Source organism: Drosophila arizonae, chromosome 3 (assembly GCF_054131065.1).
Source record: "Drosophila arizonae isolate 15081-1271.41 chromosome 3, UAZ_ARI_1.0, whole genome shotgun sequence".
Lineage (NCBI taxonomy): Eukaryota > Metazoa > Arthropoda > Insecta > Diptera > Drosophilidae > Drosophila > Drosophila arizonae.
In genome coordinates this window covers 3636737-3656552 of record NC_142923.1, presented here as the reverse complement: position 1 = coordinate 3656552, position 19816 = coordinate 3636737, and the positions used below count along the sequence as shown (strand labels likewise).

Here is a 19816-nt window from a genome sequence, read left to right as displayed (position 1 = left end):
ATTAAATTTTAAAATTAATAAATATTTAATTTAAAAATTATACATTTTTGTATATTTCAATAGACTGCAGAAAAGTTTAATTTAAATAACACGTATTTTACAGATAGTAATATATATCTATATACAATAAAATATATTATATATGTATATTTTTCACTTTTAATTTAATATGACTGGAAAAACAACATATTACATATTTTCATATAGGTATTCATTTATATAGTTATTACATATTGCGAAATCGTTTTCAAAGATAAATATATATATTTATAAAGCACACTGTGACTATTAACTCTAATTAAAAAAGAAACTACATATATTAAAATTTAATAATATTTGAAGAGCTCTTTTAAGCTCTAGCTTTGCTCTAGACATCCATTTGTAACCGAATCTTACCATACTCTGATATTTTACATACTATTCTTCAAAATTATGTTCATGGAATACATTAAGCTATTCGTTAGTGATTCGACTAAGGCCTAGTTGAAGCAAATGCTGAGCTAGTAAACAAATCGATGCTGAAATAAACTGGTAGACTGAATTCAATTCAATGTATTTGCGGGGCGTGGCTGGGGACTGCAGACGGCTGGTCGATGAAGCACTGCAGATAGAGAGCGCTGCGAGAATGGGTCGGCGGCAAATGGAAAATGAAATTTGCGCAATCCATTGGCAAGCCCCAAAAGGCGAAATTGTTGTCCGGCGCCAATTACAAGCGCGATGCGTTGAAAAGCAAAAGCGCCCTCCATGGGCGGCGCCTGGCATCCGTGGCGGAAATGTGGGCGTGTGCAGTGTGACGCAAATTGAAAATGAAATGCAAAATGCTGTAAAATGGCTAAAGTCGGCAAAGGAAAAGTTCATTTAAACGGAGTCGGCAGCTCCCCACGAACAGCCGAGAGACAGAGCTCGATATCTATAAGGAACATCCGCCTAACAATGCCCGAGCATTTTCGCAACGATAACTAAATAAACTGCATACAACGGGCCGAGCTGTCAGCTCAGGTGAGCTACAGTGAGCACTCACTGAATTGACTGAACAAATAAACTGCATACAATGACCAAAAATCGTAGCTGACAGACAGCAAATCCCAATGACAAAATCAAGCAATTGCAATCGATATATGCCGAACATACACACACATACACACACACACACATACACAGTCGCACTTTACACACAGTAAATGGTCGTGTTTCGGTCTGTTGGCAGTACTGAAATCTTAGTCAGGCGGTGTGGGTAGTGCAGAGCCTGACTGTGGGAGTTATATACTGTTTGGTAGCTGAAATACTGGCAGAGATGGGCGCGAAAACGAAGCGATGCGGAATTCGAATACGATTGCAGACTTAAATATCGATATCTAGAGATATCGATAACAATATATAGCAGACACGAGACTTCCATAATGAATAATAGAATCTCTTCTCTCGAATGCTATAAAAATATCTATATATTTGAGAATATTGTGCTTTATAGATATCGATATTAAATTCATATTATGAATATATTGAGTAATATCACTGGCCTAGTAATTATTTAAAAGACACATCTACTTACTGCATTGACCATATGTATGTTATAAAAGAGTTCACTTACTCAGTAAGCTTCAAGCAGCGTTCCACTCGTGTCACGCTGCCATCTCTAGCTCTGGGCTGCCTAGTAAAACGGCCGTTTAGACAGACACGCGACATGTTGCTGCTGTGCTCGTTCGCTGCTCTGTCGAAATGTCAATGCAATTGTCTTTGTTGTTGTTGCTGTTGTAGTTGGTGTTGTTGCAACTCCTGTTGTTTGCCGTATGCATCATCAATTTGATATGTCCAGTTGAGGAGCGGGTGAAGGTTAATGGAGAAAGAACTTGACGCTCAGCTGCTGCTACGCTTCATTGATGAGTCCCAAGCACTGGACAACTGAAATGCAATAAGCAGACCAATACTTAGGCAACTCGAAGCAGAGCTGAAGGAGAAACTCCACTTGGGCAACTCAGGATTCAATGTAGGCAAAGTTTTAAATTAAATTATTATGATGAAACAGATTCAGTATTTAATATGCTCGAGGCATTGCGTTTAAAGCCAAAATAGTTTGCAAATTGTATTAAAGTTTTTTGCCTGCCAAAGTCATATTTAAGCAATTAATTCTTCTTGTCATGAAAGTGTTTTAAAATATTTATTAAATTGAAATGTCTAAGACATTGTGAATAAGCTTCAAATTGTTCAGCAAATTCTTTTAAAGTTTTCTCTAGACAAAACTTTAATTTGAACTAATGTGAAGCCTGCTATAAAAATTTTATAAAATATTTCAAGAAAGAAATTTCTGAGCATTTAAGAGATTTTGTGTATGCGTAAGCTGACAGGTAAAACTTTGTACTATATATAATGAAATTGATATACTAATTTTATAAAATATGATAAATTAAAGATTTTTATTTGAGCTTCATCAGTTTGCATTCCTGTGGGTCGCATAGCGCGATCCTTAACCAGCTTCACAAGGAAAAAAATATGTATGTATATGAGCTTATATATGATCGTATTTTAGTACTATTCAAGAATGTAATGAGAAATAATTAGTTACAAATGAAAAGATTATAGAAAGCTTAACACTAAAGATTTGCTTGAGGAAGCTACAGAAAAATTATTTGAGTCTCATTGATCTTTATTAATACAGAAATAAATTTCAATTTTAATTTTTTAAATAATTTATTATTTTTATTTTTATTTTTTTTTTTACAATTTTAAGCCAAAACCTTCAAGACATCGCCCTAGAAACAGATAATATATTTTAAGCTATTGCCATATTGCTTCCCTAAAATATGCCATATTAAATGAGATCTCAGATATACCCGCTCAATTCTTGTACAGAATATGTTTCATATTTCCGTAAGCACATTAAGAACCAGCAAAGGAATTGCTTTTAAATTCGCTTTTAACATTTCGCTCGGAAAATGCCAGAGCGGCAAGACATTTGTGGAATCATGCGAACAATGAAGGCAAATTTCGGAAAATGCGTCAGAGCCATGCCAACAGAATCAGTCAAAATATGAGCCGCTGAGCAAAACAAGGAGCCAGCTGACTTAAGCCGCTTAAAATCATCTTTTTGCCTATTTTGAAGGGAGGCGTAAAAGAAAATAAAAAATCACACTCGAAACTCATTACAACAAAAGGTGCTTCATCAGCGCAGAGAGCAACAGCAACAGCAACAGCAACAACAACAAGTCCACTTAAGTCGGCATTGGTGGCCATAATCAACTCGCCCCCAGACCGTCGAACACCTTAGCACAGAGGCCGTGGGCAGCCGAGTGGGCGGGCGGCCGGGTGAGGGAGCCGTGGGCACTCGGGGCAGCATTTCATTTGCAGCATGCTCGTAAAAAGTGAAAAGAACAATGGTGTGTCAAGGACCAACAGGGACTGCCGGCGACGCCGCTGCTGCTGCTGCTGCTGCTGGTGGTGGCTGTAAAATGCGGGTCTGCCCCGGCTGCTGCCCTGCTCCTGCTTCTCCTGCTGCTCCTGCCCTTGCCCTTACACAGAGGCTGCTCGAAGCGCTTTCTGCGCCTGTCAGCCGTTGCCTTCACAATGCCGAGGCACTTAAGCCATTGCTTTTTGATGCTGCACCCACACACACACACACATACACACACACTGAAACGTTGACTCTACGCCCTCTGTGTGTTCCAGTTTCCGGTGTGTGTCACAGGATTTTTGCTTCATTTTGCGTGGAGAGTTCAGCGTGTCAGATCGCAACCCATTTGCCTGGCTGTCTGCCTGTCTCTGCCTCTGCCTCCAACTCCGCCTCAGCTCCCATTCTCAGTCACTGTCTCCTGGTCATGCAGACAGCTAGCAATAATTCTGATACCGACTAGGAGCAGGTAGCTCCTGCTCCACTCATGCTCCTGCTGTGTCTGACAATGATGGCGTTGACGTCATTTGGCATTGGCGTTGGCTGCTGCCGTTTATCATTCATTTACTGCCACACCCAGACGCCTCACCTCACCTCACCTCGCCTCTCCTCCTCTCGACGGCCCGGTCAGCCCCTAGCCCATTATTTATGCTTTTAAGGTAGCTATGCACAGCACGCAGTTTGTTTGCAATCCCGAGTTCTTGTCACTCCCTCGACTCTATTGCTGGGCACGTTGCCAGATTGCCCAACACACACACACACACACGTACGAAAAAATGGACTCCTTCAATATGCAGTTGTCGTACATTTTAATTGTTATTGTTATGCGTGCGTTTTGTCTGCATCGTCGATAATTGCTATTCAGTTGGCTTTTAATTCCAATCGATGCTCAATTAGAAGCTGCAGCATTTAGTTCGCACATGGACACTCACTCACACGCATGCAATTATAGAGAGCTGCCGAAATTCGTCTACCTGCTAGCACTTATAATTCCCAAATTGTTTGTTTGGCTTCCTTGTTCTTAAATCTAGTCAAGTTACAAACCTTTGCCTGTTGCTTGCCTTAGCATGGACACAATAAGGCAGAGCGTGAGTGAGAGAGAGTGAGACAGCCTCACTTGCTGTTTCAGCTTTATAATTAACCACTGAATTGGCGCTTTGGCAAATTCGTTTGCATCACATTTGTTAGCTTTTCATCAATAACAAATTCCAGTTCGTTGTTTACCTGATTCGGCTATGCTTTAAATAGTTTAAGCTAATTTTTTTTTAATATATGCATTTTTAAATTTAGAAATTAATTTTAATTTATATTAATATTAACAAGCTAAACAAGGCTAGTGAAGAGTAAGTAGATGCTGCCAGATGCTGATAGGAAAAAAAATGTATATAATTTATTTTATAAGCAATTTAAAAAAATATAATTTTAATTATAATTTTTTATAATTTAATTTGAATAAACTACATATGTAGATTCAACTCTGTCTTTGCTTATATTTGCCAATGATTTGTGTTTTATGAGTGTGGTTAGCCATGTTGAAGAATCAAATCGAATTGTACGCCAGACCAGTGGCCACATGTGCCTCACACCACCGGCCACAGCCACCCGTTAATCAAATACTTCCATTTCAGGTCAGTTGAGACTTCAAAATCCTATCAGCCTCTCGAAGTTTTCGTAAAATAACAGATTGTAATGCTGTAGTCAAGAAACCGAGACGGAGTGCTTTATCATCAGCAGACAGCTAAGCCCATGCTTGCACCGGGAGGCGGGCTGTTAGAAGTGGGCGTAACCTGTACGCCCGCCAGTTGACCGAAATTACAAATAGCGGTTATTATGAAGCCATAATTTATGCAAATACGTTTTGCCGAGCTCACTCACTCCTAGTCCTAGCTCAAGTCCAAGTCCAACTCCAACGGCAAAGCAGCAGCAGCTCTAATTGTTTGATTAATGGTTCGGTTAAAGCCTCGGCACGTGCTTCAAGAACTACGCACTGGCGTTCAAGTACAACCCTTATGACTGCCGAGGTGACGAGGCTGGGGGCGAGAGTGCTGTAAATTTCAAATATTGTTTCAGTTGCACACAAAATTTCAGCTCGCGGGCACAGACAGGCGCAAGCAGCAACTATTCCAATACACAGACCAAATATATGTACATACATATATATATATCTGTAACCTCGCGCATATGATATGATATGTGTATGTATGTGTATTCTCTGTGCATATATATATATATACATATATTTACATAGATGCGCATATATCATGAACTGTGCCTGCGAGCTGCTTTATGCTTTATAACCCAGCCCAAGCCCATGCCAAACCCGGCCCGGTCAGGTCAGGCCAAGGTTTGCCTCTCCTGCTTCCAGCTTCCAGCTTCCAGCTCCACCTTTATCTCAAGCTCAACTCCATTTGCCGTGAGTTTCGCAAGTTGTTTGCTGTTTTTCATGTTTTCCATGTTTATGCGAAAAACTTTGCCAAGCTGCTGCCTTCAAGGCATATTTTCGTTCTATGTCTTCCGCTGGGATAGGAGCCCGCCATAACATTCTTCCAGAGAGAGAGAGAGAGAGAGAGAGAGAGAGAGAGGGAGAGGCAGATAGGGACACAGGGATAGAGTCTGGGAGCAATGCCAGCAGAGTTCTTGGCGATATTGCATTGTTTGCCTTTTGGCTTCAGCCGCCGTGGCGCTGTTTGCATTCTGGTTTATGCTTCCCAGTTATTTTTTGTTTTTTATGCAGTTTTTATGTGGTGCATCCATTGGCCATATTAAAAGATTTACATAGTTAAGCTCTTCAAATTGCGAGCAAATGGCGTCATATTTTGTGATTATGGTCGAGACGGCTTTTTAAATATGGCCGGGATAGTGCCTGGTCAGTAGGCAACAAATCAGCCGGGCATGTCTAAAACTTATGCACAGTGAAGGTAACCAAAAGAAAAACCAACATGAGTGCAGATAAGAATATAATACATATAATACTTTATTACTACCAACTACATATTCTTAAAGCTTTTCAAATTGTGTTTAATGTAAATTTAATATAAATTACTCTATACACCTAATATGAAAACATTAAACTGGACAAAAAAAAAAAAAAAAAAAAAAAATACTAGAAATCTATTTAAATGGATTTTAACTAGAACTTATAAATTTAATTTCGATATATGCAGAAATAGAAGGAAAGAAATTAAATAAAATATTTAAATAAAAAAAAAAAAAAAAAAAAAAAAAAAAAAAAAAAAAACAAAACAACAAAAAAATAATAATAATAAAAACAAATACATAGAAAATATGACAAAAAAAAATAAAATAAATAAATAAATATATGAATAAATTAAAAATAAATAGGTATACAAATTCATAGAGATAATTACAACAAATTAATAATAACAAATCAAAACGATAAAAAATATTAATAATAAAAATAAAAATAAAAATAATTTAATAAATCAAAATAATTATTTTAACTCTAAAATCTATATATATATATTTAGCATCCGAAATTTGTCTAAAACCACTTCTATAAAAAAATTGTCTAAAATTATAAATTTTAACACAGTTTTACTGTTTTCTCTGTGCTACCTCTATAAATTATGGCTGCACTCAGCATTTCTTAGTCAATGAGCTCCTCAATGCCCGGAAATCGCCTAAGGACAGACAAAAGTTCAGAAAGTTTTTCGCTTCATTTTTGTTTTCTTTTTTGTTAAGCTCGATTCTGGTGCTGGTTCGTAATAAAAGATAAGATAAGATAAAGTTGGGCACACACACACAGGCACAGACAGAGAAAAGTGTATGCAGAAAATTGAAAACCCAATTGAAAGTTATTGAAAATGCACAATAATAATTTCTTCAATTGCATGCGCTATTGAATTCCTGTCATAAGTTTTCTCTGCTGTCCCCAGCTCAAGCATACTTAGCAAAGAGGGCTGATTGGAGTGGGGGAGGGGGAGGGGAAGGGGTCGAGGAGCAGAAGCTGAAGCAGAACTTCTGTTTTCAATGCGTAATTATGGGCAAATGGGAAAATGTATTAAAGTTCTTGAATCATTCAGTTGGGTAATTATTAATAATGGAGAATTTTGCATACAATGCCAGGAGCTATTTCTTACTTAGGACTCATGAAAACATATTACACTCGGTTGAGCGAGAACTGAGCATTGAATATTTGATTAGTTTTCATTTGATAATTGTTTTGGTAATGCAGATTGCTGATACAAATGCAAAATGGCGGAATAATTTTAAGTAAATTGGCATTTGCATTGCATGAATAATAAGTTGAAGACATGTCAAATGTAGTTTAGGTATGTGACTACAATTTACTAATGTAATAGGTAAAAATATATTGGACATACTTTTATATACATTGTGTATTGTAAATATAACGACTTAAAGTATCTTTAAGACACTTTTGTAACTTTAAGACAATGTCAAAAGTATCTTTGAGTTACTTTTGTATCTTTTCAAGTAAATCTAATAGCTGCAAGTATATCAACGACCATTTTTTTTGCAACTATTGTTTATTTTTAAATACTTACACATATTTTGAGATATTTTTGGTGCTACTGAGCATTGATTAAATGTAAATTTGAGATACTTTTGTAACTTTTGCAGCAAGAGAAAAACTAGTAGCATCAATGAGATATATTTTTTTAATATTTCCTAGATAAGAAAAAAAAATTAATTTAAATACGAAATATTTGACATACATCAAGCTAAATTGAAAATTGAACAAATTTGTCATATTTATAGAAACAGATCAAGTTTAAACAGAGCAAAGCGTTTGGTTATATCTAAATTAATATTCGACTGTCTGTGGCTGCTATTGACACATTTTGCATGGCATTCCCTCGCTTGCCCGTGAAATGCTCGCTCGAACCCTAAAGTTCGTTGACAAACCCATGTCAGAAGCAAAAGAGCAGTCGCCCCAAGAAGAGGGAGAAGAAAATCTCTTCGCCTTTTTCTTTTGGGCTGCAAATGACGCGAGTTGTCAACTCGAATTAAAATAATTGATTTATTTTATAACGCAAGGTTAGCTTCGCACACAAGACGAAATATGGAAATGAAGAAAAAGCGAAAAGGGCATCACTTGAAGGATGTCAGCGGCAGCATCGAATAATTTGAATGGCTTCGCTCTACAGCACTGGGTAAACACAAACAGCAAAAAAGTTGAGAGAAATTAAAATTAAACAAAGCAATAAATAAGCAATTAAAAAAAAATTTTAAGAGCTGGCCAACTCGTTGCGCTTATTAGCCAAATGGGCAAGGGGCAAGCGTTCTCTTGATTTGGCATATCAAAAGGAATTGCCCGGCAGCTCCTTTGACTGCGCTCCTTTGCTCCTTATCTTTGGCGCAATGTTGTGTAAATTGTCAAAATTATTAATTGCGGTCATTATTTAGGCCATCTCCCCCCCTTCCACCCCTCCACCCCTCTGCGCACTGCTTCTACTTCTACACTTGCGTGTATCCCGAAGGCTTGTCTTTCCAAATTTTGAGCGCCCTTTTAATTAGCCAATAAATGTTGCTGTGCAAATTGCGCCACAATGAGAATTAATGCCGCCTCTTAAGCTCAAGCGATTTGTTATCGTTAAAACAGCAGATATATATAAATATATATATGTATTATATCTATAGACTTCTCTGGCAAGTTGTTAAGCTGCCAGAAAGTTTGGCTGTCGGCCGACTTAATCGCTTTCTCGCCTGCATTCGGGCCCTTTTTTATTGGGCAACATTAATATTTTTATAGTATTGCCCCCGCAACGCAGCGTCGACTTATTTTTGGCTGCGGCTCGTTAATAAAGACATAACCATTGCCCCACGGCCCTTCATTATTCGACTATCCGATAAGCCCGCGGGCTCTACAAATTGTCAATTGGCCGAGCATAAAATGTATAAAAATGTTTATCAGGACATGCGAAGGGTAGAGTTTGATAAGGAGACTGAAGTTTGGCTGCTATGTCGGCGGGCCTACAATTTCTATAAACTGCTTTAATTGGACTCTTAGCTTCAGATATTTATTATATTTTATTTTATTTATGAAAGCATTTTGAATTGAAAGTTCATTAAATGGAATCGTATCTAATATTCAATGGCAATTGGTTTGTGCTTCTCAGTCTTTCGCTTCTTATGACCAAATAGCTATTAGATTTTATGTAGCTGAAATGGGTTTTACCTGTAACCCATCGAAAATGGGAATTCAGGGTATAAATAAATATAGTGAAAATTAATATTAGATTGTAGCTCCAAGTGTAATATATATAACTAAAATAATTTTTTTTATTTCTTATGAGAAATGAGTTGCATATAAAGACGTATTGTTTATTATAATTTTCTTTTATTTTGTATTACTTTAAAATGAGAAAAGTTTATAATACCATACAATTTTATAATAGAAAGTCACAACGATTTGGGTTTAGCATTGGCTTTGGTTAGTAGAAAGCAACTTCAAGCAATTGCTGGAAGAAGAATCCTACAAAAGATTTATAACTTTTAGTTTTTGAACTCCAATTAAATTTAATTAATGAATTGAATGAAAGAGAATTTAAAGCAAGAAACACAAACTGAAATACTTAAGTCTGATTTTAATTTTAGTATAATTAATTAAAAAAATGTTAAGATATCCAAATCAAAGAGAGATAGGCGCATTTATCTCTCTCTTTCTCTCTTTCGCTGTATATCTCTCTCTCTCTGTCTCTCTGTATCTGTCGTTCTCTCTCTATCTCTCTCTTTCTCTCTATCTCTATCTCTATCTCTATCTCTATCTCTATCTCTATCTCTATCTCTATCTCTATCTCTATCTCTATCTCTATCTCTATCTCTATCTCTGTGTCTGTCGCTCTCTCTCTCTCTCTCTCTCGCTCTCTCCCTCTCTCTTTATTTACTCTCTCCCTCTCTCTCTCTCTTTCCTTTTATTTCTCTATTTCTAGCATCTCCCTCTTTGTCTGCCTCCCTCCTACATTTTTTACACAATTTATATGACATTTTTATGTATCCTACAAGATATTTGCTAAAATTTTATATCAGCCGGCCTCAGAGCATTTCCTCCTCAACAAGTCGCTCGGCTCTGTCTGCGACTTTTAACGGGCCCAGACTTCGATTCGTTTTTTATTGGCTGTGTTCGATGTGTCGCTGAAAATGTTATCGCAACATTAGGCGGGGCGTCACATTGCGTCAATTACTTCCCGTTAGGCAGCCAAGCAGCAGCCAAGCAACAACAACAATTGAAGCACTTAATCAAAATAAGAAGAAGAGAGAAGCAAAAAAAAAAAATTGCTAAATGTGAGTTTGTGATTCGAGATGGCGACAAGAAAGAAAATGGCACTCAGCTGGAAAACTTGGATAAGTTGCAAAGCAATACATGTATATTATAAATATATTGAGAGGGAAAATTGTGAAATGTGCGCTTTAAAGGGAAATTTCAAACGGAAATTATCGAAATACAGAGAGCGAGAGAAAGAGGAAGAGATAGAGGAAGAGAGCGAAGCAAGCCAATTCAACTTACACGCAAAAAGGGAAAACCCTTTTCAGCAAGCGAGCATTATGCGATTTGCATATATAAATAAACTTTATCAAAAAACATATTCATAGCGCCCGCACATTTATGAGGAGGAAGCCCGTAGGGTGCACACACACACACACACACACACACACACACACACACACAGGCACGCATACACAAAAGTAACAAAACGATTTTCCACTTGACATGTGCTCAAGTGGCTGTTGGGCTGCTGCTGGCTGTTGCCTGTAAGAGAGCGGTGGGCGTGGCCCGAGTACATTTCGTTTGGAGGATATTCAATCTGTTTTTTCCATTTAAACAATTTTCAAAAACTTGTTTATAACTCAATTTTGCAAAATAAAACGAAATAACACTTAAATAAATAAACACAAAGCGCACAAACCAAAAGTTGAGCACAAAATGAACAATTCCCCACGCTTTTCGATGCTGTCTGCCGCCGAACTCTCTCTCTCTATGTGTGCGTGTGTGTGTGTGTGTTCACACGCATGTAATACACAGCAACAACTAACAATTGCTTTGTTGTTGCAGCTCTTAACAGGCACGCGAAGAATCCTCCAAACGAAATGGATATATCAAGCGCTTTACTCCTCTCTGCCAAAAAGCATACAAAATCCAAACTGAAATTTGCCAAATGGCAATTGTGTGTGTGTGCGAGGAATTGAGTGCCTGCGGTAGGGGCGGGAGCTTAGGAACTGTTATTTTAGTCAGCCTTGAACAAAACTTTGCGCAAAGCTTAGATTGAAATGTTGTATTTAATTTGAAAACAATTTGCGTGCGATGAGAACTCAAAAGGAAATATACCACGCAGAGTTATGGTAGGGCAGCTTCATTAAATATCTGTTAAACAATAAATCAAATTTAATTAAATAATTCTATTAATTTAAATAAGATTTTTAATATATAAAATTATTTTTTATTATTATTATGGACACAATAAATTAAAAAAAAAACTACAAATTTGCAAATTTCAAAAGATATGGTAGGAGAGCCTTAAAATGTCAGCAAAATAATAAATCAATTTGTGTATAATATTTATATTATTTAAAAAATTTTCAATAAATATTTTATATTAGTAATTGAAATAATTTACTTAATTTATTGATAAATATTTCATTAGATAAAAAGGAAAAAAGATTAAAAAATAAATTAATAGGAAAATAATAATTAAAAAAAAAAAAAAATTAAATAAAAATGCATATATACATATGTATAGTTTTGAATTATAAAAAATCGTTCGTATTTGTGAAACATAATTAATCTCTTCTTTTTGGCTTGCAATATACAAAATATTTTAAAGTTTTATTTTATACATATATTTTATACAATAAACAAAAAAAAATGTTTGACTCAACTTAAATCATGAAATCAACTCACACATTCTTAAACCGTAAAGCTCTTCAACTCTATTCTAGCAACACGCTCAACTCTCTATTTAAGCAGAGCACGTTTTCTCTGCTTGCTTTTGGGGCGAAGAAAAATCTCGACCGATTGAGTTTTCCCCAGTTGGCATTGCATTTAAGTGCAGCTCGTGCACTGATAAGCTGGAGCTAAGCTTTGCAACTGCTAATTAGCCTGTCCGAGAACTCAGAGCGAGCACGGGCTACCCGAGCTCAATGGGAATTGTCATTGTTTTTCAGCAAGTTCTCCACTTGAGTGCCGCAATTTATGCATTTTCCATGGCATTAACGTTGAAAAGCGTCGCAAATGAAATGCCATTCAAATGTTGTGGCCCCCATTGGGCTATCTAACTGGCTGGTTTGGTTAGTTGGTTACCTGGTTAGCCGGTTTGCCTCGGAGACCGACGACGGCGACGGCGACGGTGCCAAAGGTCATGCAAATTAGTGCCGCACAGAGGAGCAAAATCAACAGCTGCAACAACAATGCAAAACTTTCCTAAAGGCACCCGCAGCTCAGCCAGAGCTACGCAGCTCCATTCAGCTCGCTCGCTCGCAATCTTGGCAAAACTTGTGTAAAAGTAACTAGATAATGCAGCCCGGTAGCTGGCGCAGCTACTTGTCTTGAGATTGTGCAGCCAAAGCCAAATCCAGGAGCTGCTAATGAAATGTGATGTGGACCGAGAGCGCCGCTTGGAGGGAGGAAAAACTTTGTTCTTGTGGTATTTGGCTTAGATAGTGAATGGCGAATATCTCTGAGAAGATAATTAGCATGTAAATATGAAAGTAAACTCTGTAATTAAAATGTTTGCTCCAGGCTAAATGTAGATAAGCGCAGCTGCACTACTTGTGTCCTCGTTAAGAAACGCAGAGTGATGGGACTAACAAAGATTTCTGTCTATCAATGAAGTTGAACATGAAATTCACTGTCAAAACTGTTGTTGATAAACTATATTTGTAAACTAACTACTAGAAATATTTAAGTGAAAGGAATAGATAAGATATATTACGATTAATAGGAGTAGGAGTAGGAGTGTTAGGTATCAATGTAATAAAGTATGTAAAAAAATAATAATAATAATACTATGTATAATTATATATTAGCTGAATTTAAACAAAAAATCTATATATTAAATAAAATATTTTTTATACTTATGTATAGAAAGAGAAAAAATCATATATATCTGGACTATGTATTAATTTTTAATATATATACAAATTTGTTGTCTTTTTCCTAAAAATAAGATTCCACAATAGTTTATTCATTTATAAAATGGAAATAATCAATGAACATGAATTTTAAATTTTTTTTTTTTTTTTTTAAATCATTTTACTACATTTTTTATTTTTTATTTTATTTGATTGCCTTTCGACTATTTTGATAATTTTTCAACTGCTACCTCAGTAGTACACTATAACATAAATTGCTTAAGTTTTAGCTCGTCTGCAATGGAGCTTACTCCATAGAGCTTACTCTTCAATCGATATCATCATCTTTTCATATGTGCATAATGACCTCATATATTATAGTCTCTTATTAAAATATATCCCCATTAAGTCAACTCTATTTTTGCCAAGCTCTGCTCTCATATTCAGCTCAGTCAGCTCGAGTTCCCATTTTGTCCCCAAATACTGTAGCTAAATAAATTGGCCAACTAATTTAGGCCAACGAAATTTCCAGCTAATTGCAGGCCTATTAATAGCTCGGCAAAAATCTGTGCACACATGTCACACACACACGCACGCACACACGTGCACACATCAACCTTGAGATCGAAACGTTAAAATAATTAATAGGCAAATTAATATATAACAAGTAAGAAAGCTCTAGTCGAGACTGCTCGACTACGAGATCCCCTGAACCCTTGGAGCAATAGATATTTCAATAATTTTTCGCGTCTTTCAGCTTACACAAGAAACACGCACACACACACACACACCCAGGCACGTACGCACACACAGGCACACATACACACACACGCATACAGACACGCATACACACACAAACGCACACACACACACACACACATACACACACACATACACAAACACATACACACACATACACAAACACATACACACACAAGCACCCACGCATAAACACGCATGGGCGGCAGTGAGCGCTTACTATGAGAACTTAATTGCTTAATAACTTTTTTTGTGGACGTACGATCTTCATGAAACTTTCAGATTATGATTATAACATCAATATGCATGTAATTGCCAAAGCTCAAGTCTCTAGTATTTGAAATACGCTTTTTACAAAAGTGAGGGTGAGGGGGTGAATTTAAGGGTGGGGGGTAAATTTTAACAAAAACCGAAATTGTATAAATTGCATGTAAGCATACATTAAAAATTTTGAGACTATAGCAATAAAGGTGTAGAAGATATAATTTTATAACTGGTTTTCGATAAGGTTTTTATCGATAAAAAAGATTGGGATGAGTTATCGATTTTTAATGATAAACTTGATATGCGCGCTGTAATTACGGACATTTTAAAAAAAATTTGAAGTCTCTAGCTCTTATATCTTCTGAAATCGACGCGTTCATACATACGGACAGACGGACAGACGGACGGACGGACAGACGGACAGACGGACAGACGGACAGACAGACGGACAGGGCCAAATCAACTCAGCTCGTCGCCCTGATCAAGAATATATATACTTTGTGGGGTCTGCCACGCCTCCTTCTGCCTGTTACATACATTTCAACAAAACCATTATACCCTGATTTCCCATTGAAAATGGGTTCAGGGTATAATAAGGCCAAATAATGAGCCAATATTTGCGCAAATATTGAGAAAATGGCAAACGTTGAGCTCAAATTACGACATCAATGTGTCTGTATGCGTGTGAATCTGTGTGTGTGTGTGCTCATTCAAATGCCATCATTATCGTGCTCATCATCGTTTGCATGGCAAGTGCCCAGCATTCAGCAGAAGGACGCATGCCAGAGCGGCGGCTGCTGTTGCTGCTTCATTATCCTTATTACTCCTTTCGTAACAGCTCCAACTCTTGCTTCGGCTCCTGCTGGTGCTCGTTGGGCTCTGCTGTTGCGTTATTGTTTCCATTTTGATTTATGTCCTGCCCCGCCTGACTGCCTCCGCTCCCAGCTCCACTGCCAACACTCCTCGTCTCGTCTACAATTTTAACGTTGTTAACCAAATTGCATAAATTAAGTGCGTTCGTTTGCTTGAGTGGCGCCGGCTTCGCATAGCTCAACTAGCTTCTGACTTCTGGCTGCCAGGCTCATCCCTAGACTTCCTCGCTCTCGCTCACTCGTTCTTGCTCTCGCTCTCTCTGCATGTGTATCCTTCACTCATCTCGACTGCATTTGTGTTGCTAATGTGCGTACATTAGACGCACATGTTGCCACAGCTCGGTGCTTGCCGCTCGCTTTGGGACTGCCAGCTCAAACGCAACAACTCTCTCTCTCCCTCTCTCTCACTCTCTCTGCATCTGCCTTTGGCTCGGCTCTTCTTCTTTTCCTCTCGACTTGCTCGCATTTTTAGTGCCTTGTGCTTGGCTTTGCGAAACTAAAAAAAAAGTAACTCGGAACTCGCATAGTTTTTGCAAATTATTTACATCACTTGGCATCGTTTTTTTTTCCCACTCTCTGTCTTTTTATTTAAATTTTTTTAATTGCTATGCAAATTCTTGAAGTTTTCAAGTGTGTGCTGTGAGTTTGTAAAAGCCATATTTGATTACCTCATGTAATGCATGCAATTATAATATTTAATTTACAATTTATTAACTCGCATTTTTATTAAAATTTTAAACTGTTTTTATGAGCTTCTGGAAATGAAATTCGAGTGAAATTTTTATGTACATATGTATGTGTGTGAGTCATATAAATGCATAAAATAAAGGTAAATAATACATATTGTTATAAGGTAAATAATACATATATATATATATATATAAGGCGAATACATTTTATATTATATTCAATATGCATTATTTCAGGAGCTAGAGCTTTTTGGAGAGACTTGTTAAAGTTTGGCATAAAAAAAAAACAAAAAAATAAAAATAAATAAATTTACAAATGTATTTAATGAAAATTTTTTATATGAATTTGCAAATTAATTTTTATTTAAATTTTTTTAATTTATTAATTTATTTTTTTTTAAATTTTTTTTTTAATATTATTCTATTTTAAAACAGTTATAAATGCAGGTTAACTGAATAATTTTTTTTTTTTTTTTTTTATTATTTCTATGGTTTTTATAATAAAATGATATTATTATTTATTATCTAAGTGTGTGAAGTACTTTAAATAACCTTACTTAAATTGCCTGAACAGGTCAGTTGCTCTCGTCATCGCTTGCTATTTTCAAGTTCCCATCTTCTCCCATCTCACTCAATATCGATAGTATTATAGTGAGATGCCGATGATACCGATGTAATTCTAGAGAAATATCGATAGTTTTCTATTTATATTTCTCACCTCTCCAAGTCTTATTCATTTTGTTATTTGTTATAAAATTCTTACAATACGATAATAATAAAAATGAAAATCAGTTTGAAGCATTCCCATTGGGCAGCAGCCTGAACACAATTTCGAACATAAATGGATGAGGATATCCCAAATTTGTGCATTGCAATTTAAGTTTCAGCTCTCGCAAAATGAACTCCTTCTATAAATGGTAAAACGGAATACAAATAATAAACAATAAATGTTATTTTTATTTCTATTCACATCCAGCTGATTCAATAAAACTTGCATTCAGTTATAGTTTCAGTTCCTCAATATCATGCTAATCAAAAGCATTTGACAGAGATTATTTGCCCTAACCTGGCCTATCATGACCAAGCGTCAATTTAATTTAATTTGTTAAGCAACAAAAGCGGCTCGCATTAAACAAATTGCCGCATCGTTACATGAAGTCTAAAGCAAATATCTACAGATATATAATAATATACTGTAAATGCAAATATTTGCACAAGTTTCACAAATTATTGCAAATTGCTGGCTCAATTTTCTTAATTGTATTTGCGCTGACAATTGGAGTCGACGATTAGAGCCAAGCCGCATCGATTCGTGGACTATAAAAGCCGCGCGACTCCAGCAGCGAGTCGAGAGCATTTGCAATGTGTGCCCTATTTGTTGTCTGCTTGCTGCTGTGCGTGCTGGGCCTGGGCCGAGGGGAGGAGGAGGAGCCGAATGTGCGTCGCATTATGAAGGAGCTGGATGTGATACCCGATGTGCTCAAGGAGCCGCCGCAGGAACTGCTAAAGGTATGTCGCACATGACAGGCATTGCATTGCAATTTGCCAGTGAAGGGGCTGAGGGCTGCTTTGCATTTCAGCTGCGCTTTGAGAGTGGCGTCGACATCGAGGAGGGCAAGACGTACACGCCCACCGAGCTGAAATTCCAGCCGAAACTGGAGTGGAATGCCGATGCGGAATCCTATTATACGCTCATAATGCTGAGTCCCGATGCCCCAAGTCGCGAATATCCCATCTATCGCTCCTGGCTCCACTGGCTGGTGGTCAACGTGCCCGGCCTGGATGTGGCCAAGGGTCAACCGCTGTCCGAATACTTTGGTCCGATGCCGCCCAAGGAGAGCGGTCTATTGCGCTATGTGGCACTCGTCTACAAGCAGTCGGGCAAGCTGGACTTTGAGGAGAAGAAAATGGAGCTAAAGAGCGCCGAGGATCACAGCAACTTCGATCTGGAGAAGTTCACTAAGAAGTACGAGATGGACGCTCCATGTGCCGGCAATGTATTTCAATCCAAGTGGGATGAATATGTGCCAGAGCTGATGAAGATGCTGTACGATATAAATGAGTGAGCTGAGAGTATTCTATGTGAATAGGAGTAATATAAGGTGAAGGGTTTCTATATTATGAACATATACATATATCTCATATTCGTTAGTAAAAAAAGTTATCTAATAAAATTTGCCCTTGGCTGTTCTCCAATTCGAGTGATTAGCCTTAAGCCATGAGAATCTCCGAGAACGGCGAATTAAGCTTACTATGAGTCAGCATGAAATATTTCTTTGAGCTTAGGTCATGGCTTCGAATCTGCCAGCTATGAAATGCCTTGGAAAGGTGTGTTTGATTTGTTATAATTTTCTTCGTTCCTTATCTGCAATATTAATGTAATTAATATAAACTTCTGCTAGCCATGACAATCTTCTTTCAGTCCCATTTTGGTCATTGTTTAAGAGTTATGTTGTATGCAAGCATGTGGCTACTTCAGCAAGAGCTATGAGAATCTCCGAGAGAGACCCAATTTGTACTTTATTTCAATGAATATTTTAAAATCACATTGGCAGCCAAATTTTGCAATTTCAATTGAATTCAATGAATTTTGTCCCAGAGACATCCGTAAGTTTTTAGTACATTCGAGAAACTTTAATCTGAGCTGATAGAACTTAATTAAAAATGGCACAGAAAATTACTCAATGATAAATAAAATGTCTGCACTTCGGCTCTAGATGAGTTTGATCGACTTAACAGCTCGTTGAGTCTCAGTTTGCAGCTTGATAGTGGCAAAACTTGAGGTGCCAAACGCTGCCTAATCGAAATTTAACTAACTTTTACTTAACTAGAAAACTGACGCACAGCTCTACCTTCAAGAGCCACCTCCAACTCCCCAGCTGTTCCATCAAGAACAATAACAACAACAACATTGATTGACTTGCTACATTCTCAAAGTGCCTCAACAACAACAACAACAAGAAAAGCTTTGCAGCGTAGCTATCGCCTTGCAGTCGCAGAAAAGTCACTTAAACTTTGCAATCATGATAAGACGTAATGCTAGATTTCCATTTATATTTCCGCCCCAACACATCACTCCCACCCCACCACCCCCCAGAAGTGCTATGAAACAAGTGTTAAAGGTGCAACATAAGAGTCTGTGTAATGCGAGAGTCAAGTTGGCCAAGGAGCTCTGAGGGTTGGGGCCAACTCAAATAGTAACTAAACGCAGGGCACAAAGCGTTTTGTGGCAAACGGCAAATAACCTTAAGGTTAAGATTACAAGGTAATTTGATTCAATTCCACTGATAGGCGTGCCAAGAGAAACAACAACAACAGCAAGAGAGTCGTCTCTCAAGTCTGGGGCCATTTCCAATGGCAATTTCCCAGCTCGCCGAGATGACAATGTCGAGATAGGAATTGTTTCTGCATTGCCGCCAGCCAGCCCAAAAAAGTCTTCCACTTCTACTTCTTCGTCTTCTTCTTGTTGTTTTTTGAGAAGTATTTTGCTCTTATTCTTCAGCTTCTTGTTTATCAGTTTGTATATAAATTTGCCTTTATTTTGACATATTTAGTGGGCTGCCTTGGCTCAGCGATAAGGCCAAAGAGCAGCTCATGTGCGCCAGTCCATTAAAACGCAATATAAAGCCAATAACTAAGTGAGAGCTGGCTAGAGCAAGTTTTCCAGCAATTTGCGAACTGAATTTTAAGCTCAATTTATGTGGGTCAAATAGTGAGTGGATTTGCTTTTTATGAAAACATTTGAAGTGGTTAAGCTTGAGATGTAATTTATGCAATTTATGAATAAATATTTATAA

The 19816-nt window shown here is 37.3% G+C and overlaps 1 protein-coding gene across 1 annotated transcript; it reads left to right on the top strand.

Annotated features, from left to right (window-relative positions):
• The first annotated feature begins 17306 nt into the window (after positions 1-17306).
• Positions 17307-18270, top strand: a5 (antennal protein 5). The gene is made up of 2 exons (XM_018001520.2): positions 17307-17528; positions 17600-18270. Exons 1-2 carry the CDS (start codon positions 17382-17384, stop codon positions 18083-18085), a joined length of 633 nt encoding a protein of 210 aa, XP_017857009.1. The 5' UTR covers positions 17307-17381; the 3' UTR covers positions 18086-18270.
• The last annotated feature ends 1546 nt before the right edge of the window (positions 18271-19816 follow it).

Excerpts from the sequence above, each read along its gene's own strand:
- a5 (XM_018001520.2), top strand. The coding sequence starts at position 17,382 with ATGTGTGCCCTATTTGTTGTCTGCTTGCTGCTGTGCGTGCTGGGCCTG. Across the intron at positions 17,529-17,599 it reads CGCCGCAGGAACTGCTAAAG|CTGCGCTTTGAGAGTGGCGT; the intron begins GTATGTCGCACA and ends TTTGCATTTCAG.